Raw genomic sequence first — 27,633 nt, forward strand, 5'->3', positions numbered from 1 at the left:
TCTTGTCCTCGATAGCAATCAGTTCGAACAGGTACACCTATTAGTATCCTATTATAATTTATCTGTTAAACAAAATTTTGCAAAATAACTTACCGTTAGGTCCTACAAGTACCGAAGAATACGCACAACTGATATGCATGTTTACTTTGCTGGTATTTGTATCGGGATCTAGATCACATCCTTGAACTCTCGGTAGGATTGCTTCAAAATAGGCGTAAAATACATACTGCACCTAATAATTTAATTTCATTAAGAGTTAAATTAAATAATTTTTATTTTTACCTTTTCTGTCCACACATATTTATCAAAATAAAGCGTCTTCTTCTTGGTAGGGAAAACTGTTTTTTGGACGCCGTGGGTGGCGCATTCTTCGATATGTGCATCACGTCGCTGTTCCGCGTGGTTTCCACTGAATCGGTGAAGACACATCCTAATAGAGAAAATAATTAGTAGATTGCAAACTAATATATTGGAAACTAAATTACCTGCAATAATAACTTGTACTTCTGTGTTTTGTTAGATGCTGTAGCAGTTTTCCTAGGTCTCGTATAAGACAGTAATGTCTATTCCCATCGTCAATATCTTTAGTTTCATCGGTGATGTATAGCAAATCAACCTCCCTTTCCTTACCACACTTGTTGGCGCTTACGTAAAGAGGGAATATATCTCCCGAGAAGCCAAAAACAGATATTGATAAATTATTCATTAATTCAAATTTTTTAAGTTCCGTAGCGTTTAATTTGAAAGGGAAAGATATATCACTGGTATCAAGTTCATTTTCGTAAGGTGTATATTTCGAAACACGGTTAGCGTTTTGAGTCAAAGGAACTGGCTGAAGCTTAGCTAGAATTGACCAGAGAAAACATTTATCATCATTTTCGTTTCTAATATTAAGAATCGCACGATGTTGACAGAGTTTTTTAGTAGTTCCATATACGATGACCCCCGTAGCGGCTGGTAAGATGCTACATTTAATTCTACATACAGAATACGATCAATTACCCAACCCGATCCTGTTAAAAATATAATGTTTTATTTCAAAATATAACTTATAAATTTTAGTACATACCTGTCGCTTCAAAGTTTTCCGCTGCTGACTGTATTGTTTCAATGCAGTCGTTCAGCTGGTTTTCAATGACATCGAGCGTTAATGTTGTTTGCATAGTGCTCCGGAAGTAGGGTCGTACTTCCGCTCTTTGTTCCACACCTCCTAAAGGTCTCATATACACAGATCTTACGAGTAGGAACCACTTAATTCCACGTTTACTAGCCAGTCTTTCCATTAGAAATTTACGGAAAGCGGCTCGGTAACGTCCAATAAACATCCCTGCATCAATATCATAGTCTTCAGCATTGTAACGGATAGAGGCTAGCGTATCATTCAAGGCTTGGACCATACTTGGGGATGCTGGTGGTGTTTCATCAAGTATTGGTGAGGCGGGAACAGGTGATGGTGTTAGGTTGTCGGGTAAAGCTGATGTAGATGGCTGTGTACGGGTAGATTCCAATTGAATGTCTTGAAGCAAACTAGGTGACGGTGGACGGGTTGGTGATGGCGAACGTTGCATTGGCGACGGTGTGCGAGACAGGTTCATAGGTTCGGAAGGGCCGGGTGCGTTCAAGTCATGAGTTCGTTGATGGTTCTTAAAATATTCCAATCTAGCAACAGTCTTACCACATACTTCACAGATAAACTTATGTCTATCACCGTGTACTTCTCTAACATGCCGATTTAAATTTGATTTGATAGAAAAACTTTTCGCGCACGTAGGACACGTATACTGAGCTTTATTCATCTTGAATATAGCTATCGCAGTTAACCGTGGAATGACCTCCCACAACCCTATACAACCCTTTTATAGGATATTCAAGTATCATTTGAGAATGATACGTTTCTCATACTTAAACTTTAGATATTCGTTTGAAATACTCGTGAGATAGGTTCAAGTGCCAAGCGTATTTAAGTACTACAATGATATTAAAATGAAATTTAAAAATATTTCCATTCTACGTCATTTTAACAGCGAATATTCAATGACGTCAAAACACTCCATGTTTTAAATTCAAATTAACCGCGTCCCCCGTAGGTTCAAGTGCCAAGTATATTTAAGTACCACTTACGTGATAATGATATTAAAATGAAGTTTAAAAATATTTCCATTCTACTTTAACAACGAATATTCCATTACGTCAAAACACTCTTAAATTCAAATTAACCGCGTCCTCCGGGGTAATCTGCGCACGCGCCGCCCAGGTTATCAATTTTTACATCATTTCAACTTATTCCGTACGATAAAACTTGATAAGATATACGTTCAAGTATCTTTCGAGATAAGCGTAGATAAATGAACAAGTTGGCCTGGACATAATATGTTGATATACGGGAAAACAAATCGTCGCGAGGAATACCATAAATACATTGACTTTTCGATGATTTTACCCCCATTTCACCCCTTAAATCCTGGATCCTCGATCCTCGATCCTGGGATCGATGTGTCGACCTCACTTTCCTTCTACTAGTACGAATTCATTCGGGCAGATAATGTAACGTAGAAAATCTCAGGTTAATCGGATACAAATTACCTAACTTATTGCACCATGATTTATATTTGTATCCGCCATTTCATAAAATGGCGTGGTTTTTCTATCGAAATCTAAAAATCTGTTTACATCGTTCAGATAATGTAATGTAGAAATTTTAAGATTTATTGGCGAAAATATATGGCACTTATCATGGCATAAGTTTTACAAATATTTTGTATTGTACCTAAAATTTCGACCTATTTATTCAAATTAGCTCGAGTTCACCCAAAATGGTTTTTATTCCCCCCTATTTGTCCAAAGAAATCCAAAAATGTAAAATTTACTATTTTTTTTAATTTTTTTAAAATTAATATATTTTTGCTACATCAAAGATTGCAACATTGCACCCTCAGCTCGACGAAGGAGGAGGTGGTTTGACAGTATAAGAGCTAACTTACGGCAAAAAGCATCCTATAATAATAGCAAAAGCAAATCGCTTCTCCGAATTAATCTTAATGAGAAGTCACCTGGATACACTGCACGGAGGAGTGCGAGAGACTATTACGCAAACCAGAGAAACATTCTGAATTGGTTCTGGTAGGCAATTAGCAAAAAACGTAATTAGCAGTTGCATAAAGTGCAGAAAAATGAAAGCAAAGCCTCTTGTAGCACCAGTAGTTCCTCTTCCTGCGGATAGAATGAGAGAATCGAAACCGTTTGAAATTATTGAAATAAATTTCGCGGGACCGTTATTCATACGTTAAACTAATGGCCCGCCAGAAAAAGCCTACATTTGGCTCGTGTCACTAGGGCAATTCATTTAAAATGAGTATCATCGTTAAGAACAGATGAGTTTCTCTTGGCGTTCCGTGGAGTAGTAGCGAGAAGGGGCATTTCATCGGTGGTCTATACCGAAAATAACATTTCACAGAACGAAAAAGGACTTAAAACTAATTTGGAAATGCTTGGATAGCGCAGAACTAAAACAATATTTTGGAGTGAATGGTATTACATGGAAATTTATAGCAGAACACCCAGCTTGGTTGGGGGGGGGGGGGGTCGTAGGAGCGATTAGTACGCTGTACCCAAACCACTTTAAATCAAGTTCGCCAAGAAGGCGATGATATTATTTCATTGCACGGCTCTCAATTAAACCGTTATTTATCAAGCAGAGATTGGCATTCTAATATACCTATTATATAAAGTTTAACTGTGTTAAATTGGTTTCTTTAAAATTTAATCTAACAACACTCTATAGTACAAACGTTTTTACTATAGGGTGTTTTTAAAATTAAAGCCCGCAACCTTCTGAACGCCAGAAGCCAACGCTGTGTAATCCCCACGCCCCAGCCGCGAAGAAAAATTTCGTATACTTTTTCCAAGTTATACACGATGATTTTATTAAATTAAAAGTTGGTTTTAATCAATAAAATAATGTAAATATAATTTTTGTACTTTGCATCTACATTTCGATTGAGAGTAGGTTATTTAACCATTTGATTATGTCTTTAAAGGAGAGAAGGGGGAGGGGAATGGCGAAGTCTAAGGACAGACGGTCTATATATATGTCGGGAAATTAGTCCGTACTATTCGACGCGTTGCCTGCTTATACACTATACAGTAAGGTTATTACAATACGTTTGGCGCGGTTTCCGGGTTTCATACTATTATCACGGTTTATAAATTTACACAGGTTTGACTTTTTGTACCTTCATCATACGTGCTAGCGTTTTGAGCCTCTTAAGTTCTTCTGACAGGCAACCCTGTTGTCTACTATGCTACTGGTACGCCCTCTTATGTAATATTTTAAAAATTTCATCTAAAAAATATTTCATAAAAAATAAGAATAGAAAATTAAAAATTAAGTTCTTTGAAACCTAGAAATAAAAAGAAATTTCTGGTAATTTAGAGGGGATCTTTATATATTAAGTGCCACCCCGCCTAAGCTCACGCACTGAAGTTTTGCGAAAGACGCTAAAAATGGCCAATTTCAAAAAAATTCGTTTTGATAGAAATAATTTTGACGCCAAAACCAAATTTGACAGATACCTTTATATACGTAAGAAGGTGCTTATTTGAAATTGTCGTTGAAATTGGATGAGGCATATTTCGTTAAATAAAGGATAAGTGCCACCCCTCTATCCAGCTCGTACAGCGCAGTTTTGCGAAAAACGCGAAAAATGGCCAATTTAAAAAAATTTGCTTTGATATAAATAATTTGGTCGCCAACACCAAATTTAATAGGGACCTTTCTATGTGCAAGGAGGTGCTTATTACAAATTTTTATTGAATTCTGAGATGGACCCCTTTGTAAAAACCATGGTTTGCACTACCCCCAAACAGCTTTTATTTCAAAAACTAGAGCCCATAGAGTAAATTGGAAGCCAAATTCTGAATCTGTAGGTCTCTATAGCTAAGAATACCAATTGCCATATTTTGAAGAGTTTTACGAATCATGTTACTGAAAAAAATGTTTATTAAGTAACAAAACTCTAGCCAAAATGCATGAAATTTAAAAAATCATAACATTTAAAATTTTTAAAATTAGCCCGCTAAATTCCAGGAGGCTTCATATTTAGGGTAAATAAACCAGGGAAAAAATTTTGGGCGAAATCCGTCACTATCGAGTAACAACGCTTGACGATTTCACGTTGAATGACCCTTATAAAAATCTAAGACAAGCTTAATGAGACGAGGGTGACTATTTGTATACTTTTGTGGCGGAGGACCTCGTTTCTTCCCCCCCCCAAAAAATAAGTTGTATGGCGATAACGAGCCAGTTGTTGGCAAGCCAACCGCTGACGAGCCAAACGCTAAGGAACCAACCGCTGAGGAAACCGAACCAACTGTTTAATATATTACCTATGTATATATTTTTCTATTTAATTTACCCTATGTATATGTATATATTTTTCTATTTAATTTACCCTATGTATATGTATATATTTTTCTATTTAATTTAACCTATGTATATGTATATATTTTTCTATTTAAATTAACCTAAATATATGTATATATTTTTCTATTTAAATTATCCTAAATATATGTAAAGATTTTGTATATTTAATTTAACCTAAATGTATATGTAAAGTTTTTTTGTATTTAATTTAACCTATACACTCTAAAACACATCAGTCGACTTTGAATGTTCGAGCATTCATTGGCTTGCCACTGTGGGGGCTAGCTTTATCAAAAAAAATTGAAAGCATTTAAGCTCGTTCAAAAATGAATGCTTGTCGAGCTCTCAAATTTGAACGCATTTAAACGCGTTCAAAAATGAATGCTTGTAGTGCGATCAAATTTGAACGCATTTAAACGCGTTCAAAAATGAATGCTTGTAGAGCGATCAAAATTGAAGATAACCAATACCTTCAGTATTCTTAAACAAGCAAAACAAATAGACGTATAAAGGATAAGTGGGTTTGTATACCGATAGGGGGCCCCCGCGGGCGGGGGAAACGGTGGTGAAACAGGCCCCCGTGGGGGTAAGCATTCCCCCGCTTTCCCCCCATTTGCGACATTATTCGGCGGGGTCAAAAGGTTAGCTGATTTACGAGGTCAATAGGTTAGATGATTTACGATGTTATAACCCCTCATAAAACCCTAGGTGGTAACCCCCCATTTTAGGTCAATAGGTTAGATGATGTCGCTATTCGGCAGGCGGTGTGAACTGACACGATGTTATGCAAACAGCTATAAACCGTTAAATATATCCGTCAAAACCTATCCGTCATAGTGAATGTAGCCCTAAGGCACCTGTCTTTCGAGGTGGTAATAAATAGTTCAATGGGTTTTCGCCGACAAACACTTTCCCCCAGTATTTTCAAACACTTTCCAGCTTATATATGGGCCCCAAGGGGTGTAAAAGGGTAGCGTAAAATAGCGGGGCGGTCCTCGCTAAAAGTGTTTTGGCAAAAAAAAGAGTCGAGTGTATACAAATTATAAGGTTTTATTTATACATTCAAAGTTACAGTACATTAAGCGGATGAAAAAAACGCTTAAAGATAAAACAATATAGTTTTAATATATTTATGGTTTGTAGATACCATAGTGAACAAATTGTAAAAGTTAAATACACAAAACATATTTTGGTTGGCAACTGTTTCTTTAAAATCTTCAATGATTTTAAATGCTGTTACGTAATTGGACGCATAGCGTAAAATGGTATCATACCTTTCATGTTCATCCGATAGAAATAAATTGTTGGGTGCGCATGGTTCTTTATACATTATTTCGTAACTTTTACGATAATTATCGGTTATAACGTAACCCATTAATTCAAAGAGTTTTTGGTTCACTTTAAGGAGTTGAATGTGCGAATTAATGAAATATTTGAGTCTGTCCAATTCTCGAGTTTCAGGCGCTTTGATTACGACCGACGCTTCGAATATCGTACTTTGCAAGGTTAATTTTTTTTTGGTCAGACATGGCGGCGGTCACTAGCGCATCAGATAGCGGGAACGGTGATCGAAAGGGGAGCCTTTGTGGATCATTTATTTGTTCCCAGTGCCCGTATAAATCGTCCAAGGCGCGCAAAGACATCTCAAAGACCTGGTGTGGGATTTTATTCCATAGAGCTACAGATATATCGAGCTCAGACGTAAAACCCGTAGTAACGAAAAGCTCGGCTGAAAGTGAATACCGAGGGTTAATTTTCCGCTGAGTCGGGTCAAATTTAGACATTTTAGTTATCTACACAGCTTCGTTTAGACATGATGCTCGAGAAACGGTTTGTAGTGTACTGCCGATGTATGATGGGTATGAATGCCTTATATATAGCGATAATAATTTGATGACGTAATCAGGATGACGCAATGGGTTGACTCAATAACTCACGCGATTAGTCAAATTTTGCGGTGTTATGTGTATAGCGACACCCATATTGGTAAACCAAAGAGATAGAAATTCTACAAGTCCCGGTAAAGGGTAGACAATAGGTCAAATGATTTATCGATAGTTGGAGCATCCCCCCCTTTAGCGTCCCTATTAGGTAGGGGTGGTGGAATCATCTGACATGATGTTATGCAAACAGCCAGTAACTATAAACCCGAGTAATAGGCCTACTTACCTATAAGTCAATGGGTCCCTCATTATTTCTCAACCACTTGTCAAAGCCCTATCCGTCGCTGTCAAACACTTTTCTCAGCGTGCGAGTGGAATCTTTGGTGGTGTTATGTAATAAATCCAAGTTGTTCAATGGGTCGAGCCTTTTGTGTATCTATTCATAACTATTTTCACCGACAAACACTTTCCCCTTGTAACATTATTTTCAAACACTTTTACTACGAGCAAAGCTATCCGTCTTACGGAATAACCCCCCTAAGGGGCAAAAGGTAGTGAATTGCCCTTAGCCACGTACGTAAAATAGACACAGCGGGTGTCCCCCCTTGCTAGCTAAAAGTGTCGTTTTGGTAAAAAAGGGCCGAGTGTATTATAAAAACGGTTTATTTTTCGACGACATTCTATGATTTGTAGAGACCATGGCGAATAAATTTAAAAAGTGGCCCCCAACTTTTTACATCAGGTGTGGATTCTTAGCGCTAAAATGGTTATCACAAACGAGTGTTCCCAACAAAAATGTTTTTTTGCTGGTAGAATTTTATGGGGGCCCATAAACTAGTAGTGGGAATAGAGCCTCTTAACTATTTCAGTTTAACTACGCGGGATTCTCATAGATTTTTGTTTTTACATCCCAAATGGCCCTACGTAAGGGGGGGCAAAGTGTGTAAGGTGGGTCCTTTTGGGTATAAAAACCCAGGGATTTGGTCCCTAAGACATCACAACTCTGTTCTTTTTTTGTATCCAACCAAGTCCACTAGAAATCCATCTCCGCTGTTCTCGGATGAGCACGTAGCCATGTAAGTTTTTATCAATTTTTATGTTTTTAGCTTGGTGATCTATTCCAAAATTAAATGGTAACCCTGTATGCGTAACAATTTCAATATGCAAGATACTCGAGAATGGTAAAATAGTCTATATTTAAATTTAAAGTGCGAAAACTATATTTGTATAGTCGAAATGAATTTTAACATATTAAAAGCAGAATGCATCTTTCTGACAAGAGTCTTACCCATCATACATACACCATCTAATCTGGAATCTATGTTTAACAATTGGATGAATTCATGTGTACGAAAGGTTCTTTTTAAACGTAACTTAGTACATTAATTGAGTATTTTGAAATATTGGAATATCGGAATTTTTTTGATGTATTTAAAGTAGAGTTAAGATGTTTTTATAGTATTTTCTATGTATTTGCATATCTGAACTTGAGGTTCAATTTTGGGTATATGCACCACTTACTTGCTAATGATATTAAAATGAAGTTAACGTCAAGAACGTCGAGGATTTAGACTGTCCTAAATTATCTACCATTCTTTGTATAAGTGCTCCTAAACATTGTCATTTTCACCGTGACCCTAATAATTGCGCCGTTGTGAAATCTCACAAAATCGCTGTGTGGTACCGAAAAATCGTGTGTAAGAAAATATAAGTCGTTTTAATATTATTTTTGCTACTTTTTCATCACATTGGTTTTACGTTATGTCTGTTTTCTAAAATTACGTTTCTTAAATAGCGTAACGTATTAAAGTTGAATAAAGAGTTTTTAATTTAATTTTAATTTTAGTGTTTTTATAATATCTTTCTGACTATATGTGTATTGTTTAACTTCTTTCATTTTTAAAAATGTAATTGCTGGATTTAAATAAAGCGTGAAAATTATTAGTTTCGAAATGATATTTACAAATCTTATCCAATCTAAAGTCCATCGTTCGGGTATTAGTAAGTATTTCATACAAACTAACTTAATTAAGTATTTTTAGAAGTGAAGAGAAACACATTGTGAAAAACCAAATGAAAAGAGACTTTAAACGGTTTTAAAAATCTTAATATATCTATTTAAAAAATCCAACGTTTCGGAGGAACTGTTCCTCCTTCTTTCATCCCAGCATGTATCCCCTTTTATCCTGGTTTATCTCCAAAAATAGCCAAAAATCTTAAATCAGTAGGTCTCGATCCTATTTATCACCCACCGCCCAAATTGTCAGCTTTATTATGTAATAACAAAGAACCAACTGCCCTCCTCGACAAGGCAATCATTTATAAAATCTCCTGTGATTGTGGTGATTATTACATTGGGCAATGCCGTAGCCCATTTCATCAAAGGCTTAAAGGGCAGAAAAATATAAACAACCCGTACAATAATTCTCCCCTCAACGAACACCTTCGTGTTTTTGGACCATAATGCTAGGTGGGACTCAATAGACATACTAGCTCAACCCAAAATTACATAAAACTCATTTTAATGTACGCGAATCCATCGAAATTTAAAAAAATAAATCTGCGCAATGTTTAAACCGTGACGATGGTCTCTTCAACTTATACACGTTTTCTCCACTTTTTAAACGTGTTTATGGGTCTCACCCTCTCACACACACAACAAACCAATTCCTCCTCTCGCAGAATCCACCATTCCGACAATAGTAGCCTCGAGCGCGAACGGAGATATTGAGCCCGTTGCTCATATAACACTTCGACGGGGTCGACTCGCCTTTGAGAAAAAACGCTCGCGGCTAAAGAACAGTAGCCTCCACTATATGTATAAAGCGCATAAATATTTTTTCGTCCCAAAGTTTTACCATCGTACTGTCAGACTTGTAAAAATCCCTGAAGAAGGAGGAACAGTTTCTCCGAAACGTTCGATTTTTTAAATAAATATATTGTGAATTTTAAAAACGGTTAAAGTCTCTTTTCACTAAGTATTTTTAAATATTTGAATATCGGAATTGTATTTTGCCGCGTTAAAAGTAGAGTTTAGATGTATAGTCGTTTTAAGAAATACTCGTGATAAAGGTTCAAGTGCTAAGCATATTTAAGTACTACAATGATATTAAAATAAAGTTTAAAAATATTTCCATTCTACGTTACTTGAACAACGAATATTCTATGACGTCAAAACACTCAAATCCATGTTTCAAATTCAAATTAACCGCGCAAAACACTTAAATCTATGTTTTCATTTGATTTTTAAATTAACCGCGAAGCGCCCCCCGAGAAATCCGCGCCCCAGACCGCGTCCCCCCAGGGGAAATCAGCGCACGCGCGCCGCCCTGAAGTTCGTTAACTGTGGTAGTTGAAACATCTGTATAGAAACTTCAGATTGAATGTTATTTTAACAATTTTAACTGTTGAAAATGGTAACGTTTGTTATAAGCTTGTTGAGATAGCTATAGTCGACTGATATGTGTTCATAATGTCTTATGGGAAACCAAAGTCATTTTAAAATTTGTTTCAGCTTCAATTTTAAATATATCTAATTAAACAAAATAAAAGAAAGAAAGAAATAAAAAATGTAAAAATCATAGTTTGAAATTATAGTCGTTGTCGGAATTCGCGAACATATAGGGTCTTCTATCTAAGGCGATACCACCTTTGAGGTCGGGGATGGTTAACTTTTATTCAATAGATAAAGCTCTCAAAATTATTCGTAAAACGTTTTGATCAAGTAATTTATATTTCTGTATTATCCGATTACGCGCACCTCAGGTTATGACTTTTTACGCATTCTATCTGTTTGTATTTGGATTTTTTAGCCATTTCTATCTGGGTTGAAAAGGAACGAGTGGGCTCGAAAAAGCTTCCCCAATATTCTTTTTAATAAAAGTTTATTTTAAACCATGTATCTGTCTCTATAGTATATTACTTACTATTTACTAGTTTAAATTAACCATGGTAAAATTTTGCGTTTAGTCAGTACTTACTATTATCATTAAACTACGTTAGTCATAACTTACTATTAGCGTTTAGCTACTTTAGGCATTACCTATTATTATCTTAAACCTCCACGAGTTATTATAGAAAGGGGAAACCGATGAGCTCGGGGAAGTATTTGCGTCGACTGTCGCCGTTATGTCCTTTTTGCCCTAGTGGAAACCAGCCTTTAAGAGCTTTAACAATTTAACGGTATACGTTTTCGACAATACGACAAGTTCGCATTAACTTACGATGGACGACGTTACCTTTTTTTGGGTATGAACGAATCTTTTCTCTGTCAAACCGAAAAAATAAATTCCGTTTTAATACTTTATTGAAACAGGTCTGCTCGTAACTTCCAACAAAACTAACTCGGTTTGGAATTATTATTATTATTACTAAAATATTCAGTGGATTAATTAGTGATACAATCTAACTAATCTGAAGTTTCAAGTAATAAAAGTGCAATATGTGTAGTTACAAATGTTTATATGACGGTTAGATTTATTTATTTATTTAGTTATTTATTTAAGAGACATACCTACGAAGCTGGAACGATTTACATGTAAGCATCACGATATGTGCTTTAGCTGATTGGGTGAATGATTAGCGCGATATTTTGCAGATATGTTAATGTAACTGCAATGCGTTAACCGACGCCTTGTGAAATAAAATATTATACATAGTTTATATACCATTAATATATTAGCATCTCTGTATAATGTAAGTTGCGAAAATCACAGTGCGCGTAAAACTCAGACATTATATAGTGACTAGAAAAACAATATAGCATAGTGAACAAGTTGGCCTGAACACAATATGTTGATATACGAAGCCCTCCCCACCTCGCCGTAGCCCGGGCGGCGCGCGTGCGCTGATTTCCACTGGGGGGACGCGGTCTGGGGCGCGGATTTCTCGGGGGGCGCGTCGCGGTTTTATTTAAAAATCAAATTAAAACATAGATTTAAGTGTTTTGCGCTGTTAATTTGAATTTGAAACATGGATTTGAGTGTTTTGACGTCATAGAATATTCGTTGTTAAAGTAACGTAGATGGGAAATATTTTTAAACTTTATTTTAATATCATTGTAGTACTTAAATATGCTTGGCACTTGAACCTATATCACGAGTATTTCTTAAAACGACTATACATCTAAACTCTACTTTTAACGCGGCAAAATACAATTCCGATATTCAAATATTTAAAAATACTTAGTGAAAAGAGACTTTAACCGTTTTTAAAATTCACAATATATTTATTTAAAAAATCGAACGTTTCGGAGAAACTGTTCCTCCTTCTTCAGGGATTTTTACAAGTCTGACAGTACGATGGTAAAACTTTGGGATGAAAAAATATTTATGCGCTTTATACATATAGTGGAGGCTACTGTTCTTTAGCCGCGAGCGTTTTTTCTCAAAGGCGAGTCGACCCCGTCGAAGTGTTATATGAGCAACGGGCTCAATATCTTCGTTCGCGCTCGAGGCTACTATTGTCGGAATGGTCGATTCTGCGAGAGGAGGAATTGGTTTGTTGAATTGTTGTGTATTATAAAACCACTGGGCGAGTGAAAATTTGGCGCCCCCAATATAAGCTAATTTGTTTTTCAAATCATATTTTGTCGCCCCTATACCCTAAACACGACAGTGGAGCCCGGGGCCTTCCCTGTCCCCTACGGTTTCTACGCCCCTGATGAAAGTAACCAAACCGCAATCAGCTTTTAAAATACAAGTTATCTATATTGTGCACGATAACATTTTTGTTGTCAAGTCAATCGCTAAACTTCTGAACAATATTACACTTTAATAAGCCTTGGAATCCGAGGCTTAAACCATGTTCATTTTTACACCTCGAAAGCGCTTCGAATCGCTCTGAAGCGGTTTCTGGTAAATGTGAACACGGTGTCTGCTAATTAGCAGACGAAAATCCAGTAGTTAAGCGAGCTTCTCGCGTTGGCCGCTAGAAAGCTCTATGGTAGCCTAAATGGCTTATTGTTTTAGCGAAATGTAAGATGGTAGGGTGGACACCTCTGGTTGAGTTGTCATGGAACAAAAATATTAAATATACCAACACCTTTAATAATTGAAATCTATTGGTTGACAAGCAATTATAATGGAAAACTATGGCTTTTAACAAATAAACTTCTTTTCTATGCTATAAAGCTGCAAATTCGAATAACTATTGATAAATAACTTTAATCTTAACAAAATATATGCCTTTTCAAAAATGAATGTTGGCAATTAAATTTGAACACCTAAATAGAACTATTTCAAATTTGAGTGTTAGTGGTATTTTTCAATGCTAACATGATTAATTATCAACAATACATTTTGGCAATTAAATGAGAACGCACATACAAGGCTATTTCAAATTTGAGTGTTACTGGCATTTTTGAATGCTAACATTATTAATTATCAAAATTGAATGGTGATATTTAATTTTGAGCGCCAATATGAAGAAGCAATCAATGTTGAGTTATAGTTGTTAAATTTGAACTCCAATATTAAGAGTTGGTCAAATTTGAATAGTAGTAGTTAATTTTGAAAGCTAATACGAAGGATTTTTCAAAACTAAATGTTGTTAGTTAAATTTGAGAGGCAATTGAATGCTTTTTTTACAGTGTATGTAAATGTAAAGATTTTTTTGTATTCTATTTAACCTACGTATATATTTTTCTATTTGACACTATTTAATTTAACCTATGTACGTATTTTTTCTTTATTAAATAAACTAGTGATTTGTTTAGGTATATTTGCCAAATTTCTAATGATAAAATGCTTTAACATTGAAGCTTTAAAGTTTCTTTTATCATTCGAAATGTGGCTTATCATAATTTGGCAAATATACCTAAAAAGATCATTATTTTGGTTACACTAATTATAAAAAACAAGGTGATTAAGGAATCTGTAAAAATATTTGTTATTTCAGGGCATACGTTGTTAGCATCGCGTATTACTCCGATAAGTGTCAAACTTATTTGTGTCACACTTATATGTTAGTTCAGGTCATACGTTGTAAGCATCGCGTATTACTCCGATAAGTGTCACACTTATTTGTTACTTCAGGTCATTCGTTGTAAGCATCAAGTATTACTCCTATAAGTGTCTCACTTATTTGTTACTTCAGGTCATACGTTGTAAGCATCGCGTATTACTCCGATAAGTGTCACATTTATTTGTTACTTTTGGTCATATTAGAATGGCCTCCGATAAGTGTCACACTTATTTGTTACATCAGGTCATATTAGAACGGCCTTGGAAAATGTCAGAGAGAAATTCATGACCTCCGATAAGTGTCACACTTATTTGTTACTTCAGCTCATACGTTGTAAGCATCGCTTATTACTCCAATAAGTGTCACACTTATTTGTTACTTTCGGTCATATTAGAACTGCCTCCGATAAGTGACACACTTATTTGTTACTTCAGGTCATACGTTGTCAGCATCGCACGTCACACTTATTTGTTACTTCAGGTCATTCGTTGTAAGCATCGCACGTCACACTTATTTATTACTTTCGGTCATATTAGAACGGCCTCCTATAAGTGTCACCCTTATTTATTTATTTGTTACTTCAGCTCATACGTTGTAAGCATCACCTATTACTCCGATAAGTGTCACACTTATTTATTACTTTCAGTATTATTAGAACGGCCTCCGATAAGTGTCACACTTATTTGTTACTTCAGGTCATTCGTAGTAAGCATCAAGTATTACTCCTATAAGTGTCTCACTTATTTGTTACTTCAGGTCATACGTTGTAAGCATCGCGTATTACTCCGATAAGTGTCACATTTATTTGTTACTTTTGGTCATATTAGAATGGCCTCCGATAAGTGTCACACTTATTTGTTACATCAGGTCATATTAGAACGGCCTTGGAAAATGTCAGAGAGAAATTCATGACCTCCGATAAGTGTCACACTTATTTGTTACTTCAGCTCATACGTTGTAAGCATCGCTTATTACTCCAATAAGTGTCACACTTATTTGTTACTTTCGGTCATATTAGAACTGCCTCCGATAAGTGACACACTTATTTGTTACTTCAGGTCATACGTTGTCAGCATCGCACGTCACACTTATTTGTTACTTCAGGTCATTCGTTGTAAGCATCGCACGTCACACTTATTTATTACTTTCGGTCATATTAGAACGGCCTCCTATAAGTGCCACACTTATTTATTACTTTAGGTCATATTAGAACGGCCTCCTATAAGTGTCACCCTTATTTATTTATTTGTTACTTCAGCTCATACGTTGTAAGCATCACCTATTACTCCGATAAGTGTCACACTTATTTATTACTTTCAGTATTATTAGAACGGCCTCCGATAAGTGTCACACTTATTTGTTCCTTCAGGTCATACGTTGTAAGCATCGCCTATTACTCCGGTAAGTGTCACACCTATTTGTTACTTTTGGTCATACTAGAATGGCCTCCGATAAGTGTCACACTTGTTTGTTACTTCAGGTCATACTTTGTTAGCATAGCGTATTACTCCGATAAGTGTCAAACTTATTTGTGTCACACTTATTTGTTACTTCAGGTCATACGTTGTAAACATTGCGTATTACTCCGAAACGTGTCACACTTATTTGTTACTTCAGCTCATACGTTGTAAGCATCGCCTATTACTCCGTTATGTGTCACACTTATTTGTTACTTTTGGTCATATTAGAATAGCCTCCGATAAGTGTCACACTTATTTGTTACTTCAGGTCATACGTTGTTAGCATCGCGTATTACTCCGATAAGTGTCAAACTTATTTGTGTCACACTTATTTGTTACTTTAGGTCATACGTTGTAAACATTGCGTATTACTCCGAAAAGTGTCACACTTATTTGTTACTTCAGCTCATACGTTGTAAGCATCGCTTATTACTCCGTTATGTGTCACACTTATTTGTACTTTCGGTCATATTAGAACTGCCTCCGATAAGTGACACACTTATTTGTTACTTCAGGTCATACGTTGTAAGTATCGCACGTCACACTTATTTGTTACTTCAGGTCATACGTTGTAAGCATCGTCTATTACTCCGATAAGTGTCACACTTATTTATTACTTTCGGTCATATTAGAACGGCCTCCAATAAGTGTCACACTTATTTACTTATTGGTTACTTCAGCTCATACGTTGTAAGCATCGCCTATTACTCCGATAAGTGTCACACTTATTTATTACTTTCGGTCATATTAGAACGGTCTCCGATAAGTGTCACACTTATTTGTTACTTTCGGTCATATTAGAACGGCCTCCAATAAGTGTCACACTTATTTACTTATTGGTTACTGCAGCTCATACGTTGTAAGCATCGCCTATTACTCCGATAAGTGTCACTCTTCTTTGTTACTTTCGGTCATATTAGAACGGCCTCCGATAAATGCACACTTATTTGTTACTTTAGGTCATACGTTGTAAGCATCGCACCGAAGGGATAATTCAACTTTATCCTTACCTATCCAATAATATTTTTTTAACGTTACCGCTTTTTAAAGTTACTGGACTTAATTTTTAACAAAATATCTACCACACACAGACAAACTCCCGAAAACGGTAAGTTGGGCAAATATTACATAGTATTTAAATTTTCGCGGTCAAGATGGTATTTCGCGCCACCTATCAATTAGGTCTTCCAATATATATCAATTTGGCACTAGAAGGTTTTTAAATTTAGATTTAAATTTTCGCGGTCAGGATGGTATTTGGGAGCGTCCATAAATTACGGGAGGCGTTTAGGGGAGGGAGGGGGTCGAGCTGAATCTCACCCAATCTCACGTGGAGGAGAGGGGGGGATTTGGGGCAAATATCACGTAATTTTTTCCCCGCAAGAAACAGAGTACAATTGTGATAACACTGGGTGAAATTAAGTAAAACATGATTATCAACTAAAATATATTTTACTACTTTGTTGTTTAGTCTTTATTTAGTACCATTGATTCGGAAATATAACGCTGTCAAAATTATATTATTAAAAAGTAAAAGATTTGTTAAAATATGAAATATTATTTGCACCAAGAATAAAGGCGTTATAATAATATATCGAAGAAAAACGGCGTTAGACGCGTGATTTTAAATTCGCTATTTAAGATCGCGCGCTCTTTCGACGTTAATAAAATTCTAACGATTTTCAGTTTGAAATTAGATTTGAATTTGTAAGCCCCCGAAAAGTGGAGCTCCATTTGATTTAACAAATATCGTTATTAAAGTCCTGTTTGGTTATCAACAGTAGAGTTTTACTTAAAATAGTTAGAATTAGTAAAAGGAATTCAAATGATTTTTCAGTCGGTCATTTGAATAGCTCTCCCAATTAACGTAGTGTCTAATACAATTCCGACATCTACTGTCCCAGTTGAAGACTCTACAGGGAAGGGAGAGGCGAGCCAAATCTCACGACATCTCACTAAAGGGGGAGGGGGGTCGGAAAATCGCCAAAATCGCCTCACGAAATTACGGACGCTCCCTTTCGCAAGACTAAAAATATTACATGGTATTTAAATTTTCGCGGTCAAGATATCTTTTCGCGCCACCTATCAATTAGGCCTTCCAATCTATAACAATTTTACAATAGAAGTTTTGAAGCATGTTTTACGAGCTAGATGATGGGGTAAATCGTAAAGCCGTCAGTTTTGGAAGCGGAGGGCCGTGAGTTCGAATCTCGGTAACGACGGTTTTTTTAAAAATTGGTTCTTCTGGTAAAATCCGGTAGGGGATCCTCCCTTGTGGTCCCCCTTTTCCCTTCCTGCCCCAAAATCGGTCCTACAGCTGGGAGCGGCGGCGGCGGCGTGACCATCTCTAATATTTCATTGATATCTATGTGAGGCAGCAATGAAATAAAAAGGTATTGAGTAGAGCCTTATTAACATACGAGGAAACGGAGACGACACTAACCGACACTGAGCTAGCAATGATCAACTCCAGACCCCTAACCTACGTCTATAACGATATCAACGAACTCATCCCGCTCACACCTGCCGAATTCTTAATTGGGAAAAGAATTACTTGCCTCCCTTTTTAGAAATTTCCAAATGACAAATTATCAGCCACTCGTGTCGAATTAACTAAACGGTTAAAATACCGACGAAAATTCATTCAAAACCTTTGGAAAAGATTTAGACACGAGAACTTGATGGAGCTAAGATCAGCCCATCACGCCGCGACCGTAAAGGAAAATAGATTAATTGAAATTGGTGACGTCATGCTTCTTCATGAGGATAAAAACTCGATGTAGTCACTAAAATCTTTTACGGCCGTGACGAAAAGGTGCGTAGATGATAATCAGGCCAGTACAATTGCTCTACGCGCTTGAAATCAAAAATGATATACTATTGCCGTATTTCGGGGGGAGTGTTAAAAAGTGTAAAATAAATTAACTAAAATTTCTTTAATTAAAATTAAAATAAAAGGTAAAATTCAAACTTTTAATAATTAAATCTTTTTTTAAAGGATAAGATATTGCTTCTTTAAAATTGTATTAAATATAGGTATACCAAAATAAGAAGAACCCCCAACTTGCCCAAATGATAAATTGGTCGCAAAACTATTGACAGGTGCTTGCGAAATTGAAGAAAGGGTTTCGGGAAAATTGGGAGAGGCTTTGCGACTGCTCGGGCCGTCTTGGCATTGTTTTATTGTATTCAGTCACAGTGGCGTACTTTTGGCGGGCCGATTGATACACCACGCGTTGGTTATCTTGCCTGGATAATGGTCTCGGAGAAAATCATATCTCCTTTTATTACCAAAAGCTTATTCGCTTCAGGCATGTCATGGTTAAAGAAGTTTAGGGAAGGCAGTTGGGGAGAGACGGAAAAGTTCCGTTGATATTTGAAATTTGTATTCTTGAGGACGGAGAAAAAAAGAACTCGAGGCACTTCGCATTTGGAGCTCCTTCAGAGCAGAATGGATTTTTGTTACGAAGTCAAATTATTACATTAAAATTTAATTTAGCCCACAATTTGGGAACAATAATTAATTAACCGCGTATTATTAGACCACAATGCACTAACTTGGCTCCTAAAAACTAAGGATCCAACTGGTGAATTCACCCACAATCCAATCGGTCAGAAAGCGTAAATATTAACTTAACAGCCATGATTTCGGCATACGTTATGGAACATCACGATCTTTGGTATGTTCACCTACAACAGTTTGCAATGGCTATGCGCTCCACGATTCAACGGGTTATTCGCTTTCGCATTTTTTTTTGGTAGAGAAATCAGAGAAACTGGAGAACCTGTGTCAGGTTCACACTTTGATCTTGAAACTAAAATAAGTAACGATCAAGCCCAAGCTCTCCTTACTCGTGCTAAATTAACTCTCGAAAAAGCTCTAAGTAAACAGGCAGCCAACTATCATAAAAAGCACGACGATAAGGAATTTAAAGTTGGGGATTACGTTCTGAAAAAGACTCATTCTTTCGTCAGCGACCTATAATGAAAAGTTAACTAGGGTAATATATCTTCTCCGTGACTGCATCACTGGTGCGGTTCTTAAAGGTACACACCATATAGCTCAGTTAAAACCATTCGTTAAACGCGAGGGTATCGATCCCGTGACACAAACGTAGAAGAGAAGATTCATTCAATCGATCTACAAGTGTCATTTGGTCTAATCATTTTACCCAAGAAGATTATGAGCGTAATTTAAAAGCAGAATTATTAGGTTATCAACCAAAAAATAATCTGGCAAAAGAGGCTTTAGTCTGTATTGCTAATGTTTCAAAAAGGGAAAGACAATCACGAGCTCACAAAAGAGAAAAACTGAAGTAAGCCAAAAGTGTTTTAAACGCGGATTTAACCGGCTCTAACGTAGAGTTAGAAAATATTAATATTTCAGTGAATGGGCATGTATTTGATACAAACAAAGATAACCAAAATATAACAAGGTGACAGTCGTGTAACAGTAACAACTTGGAAAAACAAAGCAACTTAATGAAATAATTGCAATCCAGATTCTCTACGTCAAGACCAAATTAAATAAAAAAAGTAAAAGAAGTAAACTCAAAATGGAAAAAATGCTCTTCAGATATCCAACAATCAACTCAAAAAATAACTTCAGCGTTTGAAGACAAAGAAAGCCAAAAGGGACCAGCTTAATCGTAAGTGCAATGTTATATTTATCACAGTTTTCACAAAAAGTCAGATTTAGCGATTAAAGGGCAAGAAAATGGTATTTTGGACAACTGAAGATATAACCAAAGCATTCACGTTGAGCTATTTTAATAAAATGGCGTATCTACTTGTGAGAAAACAACTTGGGATTCCTTTACCCAGCCTCTCAACATTAACAGGGTACGCGTCAAGAATTAATTTTAAAAAAGGAGTCTTAGGGCCTAGGGCCCAGTGCAGAGACGTTTTTAAGAATCGCAAAATAGCGATTCCTCGTTAAATTAACAGAAAGGGGGTGTGGTTTCGGAAAATCGCGAGCTTCACGCCAAATCGGTGTGCAGAGACATCGCGATCGCAAAAATAACAGGAAAATCTTCTGTTTATTGTGCGAGAGGTCTACGGCAGTCGCTAGCCGCCGAAATATCGCTAAAACAATGGCGGATAGTGGTACGCAAAGAGCTCGGGAAATTAATTGAGAAATAAACGCCTTTAACCTACTTTAATAAGAAAAATAATACAACACGGTAGGTCAGAATCTTTTAAATGATTAAAATTTGAGTTTCTAGCTCATTATCGCTTTCCGAAATTTTTTTGTCGAATTATTGTCAGAGCCAAGGCCTAACCACAATCAGGATTTACGAAACAGAAAAATAAGCCAGACACTCTTAGCAATTTAACAGGTAAGAATAAATTATAATAGGGGATCTTATACATTACTACTTTGGGTGTATTCTAAGCCTTGGTTTATTTATAGATCCTTATTTGCTGGTAGTGTATGCAGTGGGTTTTAACTAATGAGTCAGTAATGACATGGTGAATTTGTTCAGTGTATCAAAGATCTTTAGCTATCAACCAGCGTTTATTCCAATTCATCTACCGAGAAAAAACCTTTCCTCGGGTAGACTAGGAGTTGCGATAAAAGATGTATTGGAATATTCAAGTTTATTTGGCATGCATCAAGAGCTTACTGAGCCAATTAGACGTATTACCTTAAAAGTGTTTGTCAGTTAATTCTACACGCTTTTATCATTTGTTACAATTGATACCTGGACTAGTCTGATGTAAATGCCAGATAATAATAATATAAGATATTTCGCTAGAAATTGCTTTAGAAAATTACCATTTTTTGTACACTCGTGAAATTGCTGTTTTTTTATTGATTGATTATGTTATAACTAGTTTTATTTTAATTGCTATCAGCTAAGTTTCGAATTAAATATTTTCCTAAAAACTAAATGATACGGCTCATTTTCTAACAGAGAATTCTTTTCGGAAAATGTTTGCTTATAATAGTAATGAATCTTATTCTCATTCGTTATTTTATTGGTGTACCATATTATAAAAATATCTTTAATATAACCAAACCATTAAACTGTTCGATTGCGAGGATCGCAAAATAAACAGCTCGCTAAATTGCGATCCTGTTAAAATTAACAGGAATCGCAAAACGTCTCTGCACCAGGCCCTAAGGTGGTGTTTTGAAAATTAAGAAAAGTACGGGTATAAATTTGCCTGAGCCAGAGAAATTTTCAGTCTTGACATTTAACGAGATAAAGATCAAATCGCAATATGAATACGATGTAAAGGTTGATCAAGTAATTGTCAAACAGAGTCAAATGAAGGTGGCAATGGTCAGAGGATTATTCGATCGCAAAATGACTAGAAAACTACTAGTTGAAATTAGTAAATAGCAAGTAATATACTATAGAGACAGATACTTCATGGTTTAAAATAAACTTTTATAAAAAAAGAATATTGGGGAAGCTTTTCGAGCCCACTCGCTCCTTTTCAACCCTTAGATAGAAAGGGTGAAAAATCCAAATGCAACAAACAGATAGCAAAATCAGCGTACAGTTATTTTTGTTGAACGAGCTCTTCCCTTTTTATGGCCTAAAAACCTTTTAAAACTGCCCCAATTACTCACTTTCACCTTTACCCCGTTTAGGTTCATACCCCCTCTGTCAGCAATAAAAATGCTTTCTTCGAAGGTTCGACTGAACCAATTTTTTTCTTTTTCCAACACTCTCGCTTCTTCCCACTTGATGGCGTGTCCGTCGCCGCCAGAACTCCACATGTGTTCGGCTATCCCGTTCTCCCTATTGCCCTCTTTTACACAATTCTTACGCTCTTTAATCCTTACATTTAAATACCGCTTCGATTCACCTATATATTTTTTCCCGCATTTGCAACCGATCTCATATACAATTTCAGTCATTTCATAAAAAAATTATCTGGTTTATTTTTAATAAGAAGCGAACCCAATGAACCTTGGTTAGAGCCAACAAGTTTTATTCCTAATGGATTTAATTGGCGGTTGGTTTTTTCGGTTATTGATTTTACATAAGGTAACAATAATATTTTATTATTTCTCGTTACCGTGTATTTTTTATAATGTTTTACAAGATTTGCCGCAAAAATGTCTTCTACCAGTTTATTAGGATAATTACAATTCAATAATTGTTTTTTATATAACGCTTTATCTTCTATGGGCCAATCCGATGTTTTAACGATTCAACTATTCCTACCTTTACACTCCTGGGATGTGACGATTTAAAATTTACAAAAGATTGTGCATGAGTTGGTTTTTGGTACATTCTACTATTAAGTTTGTCACCTTCCCGAATTATTAAAATATCTATGAACGGTAACTTCTTATCCTGTTCTGTCTCATAGGTAAATTTAATGTCATCGTCCCAAAAGCGTGTCATTATTATAATTTTAAACGAATCATAAGTGCAAAAAAAGCTTTCGGAAATTCAGTTGGCATAAATTGGACATTTTGTAGACCCTAAAAACTACTTTTTTTGTTTAGTAAAAAACACCAACTTTTTGTCCCTAGAAAACGTGTGGGGGGTCCCACTGTAATTCTTTATAAAATTGCACTTGTTCTTACACTCAATGTAAAGGTAAAACAATGATTTGGCTCAAAACATGTTCATTTTTCACAGTCAATCATTACAATAACATGAGGCGTAAAAACATTTCGGTTGTACCAACTTTTTTTTTCATGACCTATTATTTCAGTGACAAAATATACGATTTTGACCATTCCAACTCCATTAAAGGTTTTCGAGTATGTTCTACAACTTACTGATTGAAACGTTTCGTCTACCACCTAGCGTTCAAAGAGCGGAAAACAGTTTCCAGTGGAATTTCAGCTTACTATCTTATATAGCATCGGGTGCTCATCGAATTAACCATATCTGAATTTTATGAAAAATTCCTTCAAAAGAACTACTCAGGATATTAAGTAAAAAACGTAAACTATGTATCAAATGTCAGTTTTTCTTATTGAAATATAGTATTTAAACTCAAAAATGTTATTAACAAGCAATACTTAAATTAATACAGGGTGTTTTGAATTGTCTGACTGCGCATTTTTTTCTGAAATTGCAAAAGATAGAGTGGAAAAATTTTCAGGGTATTATTTCTAGAGTGGGATCGCTTTAAATCCTAAATTTCAGAAAAATCGGAAATAATTTCGGGTTTTGGTAAAAACGTTTGAATGAGAAAGTTGTAGAAAGCTGTCGGAAATGTTCCAAGAAATTGGTTTCGTTGGAAAAGAACACTTTTTCCAGAAGATAAGAGCTGATGAATAAAAACAAGCTGTCCATAGGGGCCAATAGCCTTCACAATTTTGTACGTATTTCAGATTGTTCTTTTGTGGTAGGCTTCGTTGGTACGCGATAGTAGAATCTCGCCCAGTCATATAAAGAAGTCTTTTCCCGTTAACCAGGGCCATAAGGATATATATTATCATCCAGATGTTTCATTAATATATCTGCGCTCTCGGGGCCACTCTCTTTTAGGGATTTCAAATCTCTGAATCGCTGAAGTAAACGCTTTCATTGTTCCTTGGCAACGGTATTAATGAATACGAAAGTTAATGACTTTCCATACAAATGCTGAAGGGTTAAACGATCTGCCGCCTCGTTACTGAAAACTTCTCAATGCGATATCTGATTTATCTTTTTTTGTAATGTACGAAGTTAAATAACGCGCAATAGACTATAAATTGGATGTCCATGATGATTTAAAACGCCAAAACCAGCGCATAGTTAGAATAATTAATGTGAGTTTCAACCAGTGATCTGGGAAGCGAGTATACTTTTTGGACGATTTCCCAGAGATAAGATGTCTTATAGTATTATCAATTTCAGTTAGCTTCTCTAAGCTAATAACATCTAGAGTCTAGAGGAAATTTGAAACGGCAAATTGTTTAATTTGTGATAAATAGCATGAACTTATGATAAATAGATAAAAAGGGATGAAAATAATTATATCGAAATGTTAATAATAAAACTCACAAAACAAAGGATTTTAATCACGAATAGGGTGATTAAATCTGAATTAAAATACCATGAAAATGATTATCGTAATAAAACTGTTTAAACATGAGTAAATCACTAAAAAAGAAAATGATGAAATAAAAATTGGGTAACGATAATGACTAGGTAGAAGAAATTTAAAACGAATAGTAAATATTTTATGTTTTCTAGATACATTCCATTATTTTATTGGAAATCTAAAGTGTGACTTCATAAATGTCCCCGACTGTTCGACGAAAATATCATTGAAGTCCCCACAAATTAAATTCACGAGAAAATATAATTTTACGCGAAAAACAATAAAAGAACGCTAAACCAAACCAATAATATAATTATTGAAGTCCCCACAAATTAAAATTATTATTATTCATAATTTCAACCACATACACCTAAAGATGTGTGAAAATGTCCCCACTTATCCATTATTAAGGTAGTGAAAAACTCCCACTTGATATTAAATATTTTAAAAACACAAAGTTTTAAATATTCTAAGAAAATACCTATACTTTGTGTATCGCTAGAAATCGAATGTTTTTAAATGTCCCCGGATGTTGGATGTAAAGAACATGGATGTCCCCACATACCAAACTTAAAATCGTGGGTTAAAACAAATTGACACAAAAATCAATTATACGAAAACAAAATAATGCAATAAAATAAAAAACAATATACTAACTGTATATTTACTGGTATATCTATAGATATAAAGATAGATAAACCGAAAGTTATATCTTTATTTATATCTATAGATCTATCTATTTTTATATATTTAGGCATATTTATCTATAGATATATCTATAAGAAAATCAAAAGGCATATTTATAGATTTATCTATCTATCATGATCGTAATCCCGATCCATATCCTTATCTTTATATAAGAAATCAATAACGCATGAAGATATTATTTTAAGTCATATTTCATGAAATCAATAACGCATGAAGATTTCATTTTTATTTATAAATATATCTCCTTGAAGTATCTGCTACTTTCAATTGTTCCAAAAGTAGTTTGAATAAAACCGTAACACGCGAGTCTGCAATTTTTTTGACACCCGAACTCAATATTTCATTTTAAAAACAGACGCTTTAAACACCACATTGTTCGAAACCCCCTCTTCCACCATGAGTTATCAAACTAAAAAATAAGTGACATTTCAAACATTAAGTTTCAATAGTAGTTTTTATTGGCGACGATTATTATTTGTCTATCCCATAAACACAATATTGAAGTGCACGAACTTTTTTGTAGACTTCCATACACTCAGGAAGACATACTTTTAAGTTTTGTATGTGACAGTTAGGACGACATGCTTTTGCGGTTTTTTTTATGCAGTATCTATAATACTCTGATGATACTCGGCACAAGCACCGAAATCGGCATTCATCTAAGTGACGATGACGGTCTTGACAGTCAGAGGGCATGAGGCAATCAGCGGTAAAATTTGTTTTTTGGCAATCTACGAGCTCGCATTGATGTATCGTTTGACGGTCGCACACTGAGTCCGAATAGATATAAATTATTACATTTAAAAAAATTAAATCAAACAAACTTTTTTGCATTAATACTAATTTTAAAAGTATTTTATGTTTTTTATAGTCCTGGCGCGCTTTCTTTGACTAGGTTTCTCCAAAAAAATTCAAATTTTAGGTAAAATATATAAATTAATATACATAGTGTACTCATTTCAAAAATAAATTGATTTAAAAAAAAAAAAATATTTAGTTGGGACAAAACCTAAATCAGATTTTTTAGAGATTTTTATGTTCTTGGTAGGATCAACTTTTTGCTGGTGAATTTAATAGATTAGAGTTAGATCGCAATTTTGGTCAGCTGCGAATTTTTACTAGATATTCATATTTGTAAAAGTTAATTTTTAAATCTGCGAAACATTTGGTAGCAGCGTGAAAACTGAAATTTTAGTTTTTACGTAGCTTTGATCCAAAATGAAATCACAAACTATTTTTTCTTACAGTCTCCGAGTTTCTTCTTGCCATTGGCGTTAAGAAACAGATATTGGCCAGCCAAAAGGAATACCAAGCATTTAAATATCATTTCTGCAAAAAAAAGTAAAATCTTAATACTTGGAATGAAACTGAGAAACTTAAATTTTGTTACTCCGTGCCGGAACTGATTTTTAAAAAATACATTTGTTACCTTAGAACGATCTTTATGCAAAAGCCAAAAAAGATTACGAAAAGGATCACTGGAGTTAAGATCAAATCCGCACACCTCTTTGTTACGTTTAAAACTGCTTTCAAATAGACTTCTATTTATAATGATGCGCCACAAGAATGGCAAAACTATTTCCATAATATTAATTTTGAAATTTATGAAACCAATTGTCTGCTTTTTAAAAACGACAACGATATCGTTAATCAAGAAAATACAATGGCGATATAAACTTTCCAAAATATGTTACATTTCACAAATAACTCTTTTAATTGAATACGTAGAAAATCATCTCTTTCGATACGACTCGAAAAGAGTAAAAAGGGCAATAACGACGAAAAATAATGTTCTTTTGTTACGCCAATTTTTTTAAACTTGCGATGAAATGAATTAGAAGAGATTATTTTCATAGGCCGGTTATTTCTAAAGCTCATTATTGTGTTAATTTTTAAAATGCGTTTATATATCAAATGGAGCCGTAAGTTACCTTTGGTCAAATGAGATTGTTCAAGGTAATTTCGGTGACAATATAGAAGTGGGAGCCCGTAGACTGAAAAGTGAATAAGAAGCAGTCCATCCAAAAGGACCCACACAGGCCTAATTCGACTCGGGACTCGGGAAGTCAATTACCTTTGCTTTATATCTTTAACTGACATTATTAAACCTGCTCAAATAAATTGAAAAAAATCGATAATAAGAAATATGGTCCAGGCAAATTGTTAAGTTTCGTATAAAGTCTGGCGGGAC

The 27,633-nt window shown here is 35.2% G+C and overlaps 1 protein-coding gene and 1 long non-coding RNA gene across 2 annotated transcripts; both read right to left on the bottom strand.

Moving 5' to 3' along the window:
- Positions 1-920: 920 nt before the first annotated feature.
- LOC149937519 (uncharacterized) lies at positions 921-22,602 on the bottom strand. Its single transcript, XM_090153811.1, has 4 exons — positions 22,312-22,602; positions 1,400-1,670; positions 1,099-1,327; positions 921-954 (listed from the first exon to the last, which is right to left on the bottom strand). Exons 1-4 carry the CDS (start codon positions 22,600-22,602, stop codon positions 921-923), a joined length of 825 nt encoding a protein of 274 aa, XP_090009937.1.
- A 3,275-nt stretch (positions 22,603-25,877) lies between these two features.
- LOC149937520 (uncharacterized) lies at positions 25,878-26,981 on the bottom strand. Its single transcript, XR_016482379.1, has 3 exons — positions 26,872-26,981; positions 26,688-26,771; positions 25,878-26,212 (listed from the first exon to the last, which is right to left on the bottom strand). It is a non-coding gene; the product is annotated as an uncharacterized LOC149937520 (long non-coding RNA).
- Between the last annotated feature and the right edge of the window lie 652 nt (positions 26,982-27,633).

Source organism: Leiobunum rupestre, chromosome 7, assembly GCF_980474605.1.
Source record: "Leiobunum rupestre chromosome 7, qqLeiRupe1.1.hap1, whole genome shotgun sequence".
NCBI classification, from domain to species: Eukaryota; Metazoa; Arthropoda; class Arachnida; order Opiliones; family Sclerosomatidae; genus Leiobunum; species Leiobunum rupestre.

Bases quoted from the DNA above. Each gene is read 5' to 3' on its own strand.
- LOC149937519 (XM_090153811.1), bottom strand. From the start codon at position 22,602: ATGACTGAAATTGTATATGAGATCGGTTGCAAATGCGGGAAAAAATAT. The intron at 1,328-1,399 runs GTATGGTCCAAG...ATATTGATGCAG, and splicing joins AACACCACCAGCATCCCCAA to GGATGTTTATTGGACGTTAC. The intron at 955-1,098 runs GTCAGCAGCGGA...GCATCTTACCAG, and splicing joins GACTGCATTGAAACAATACA to CCGCTACGGGGGTCATCGTA.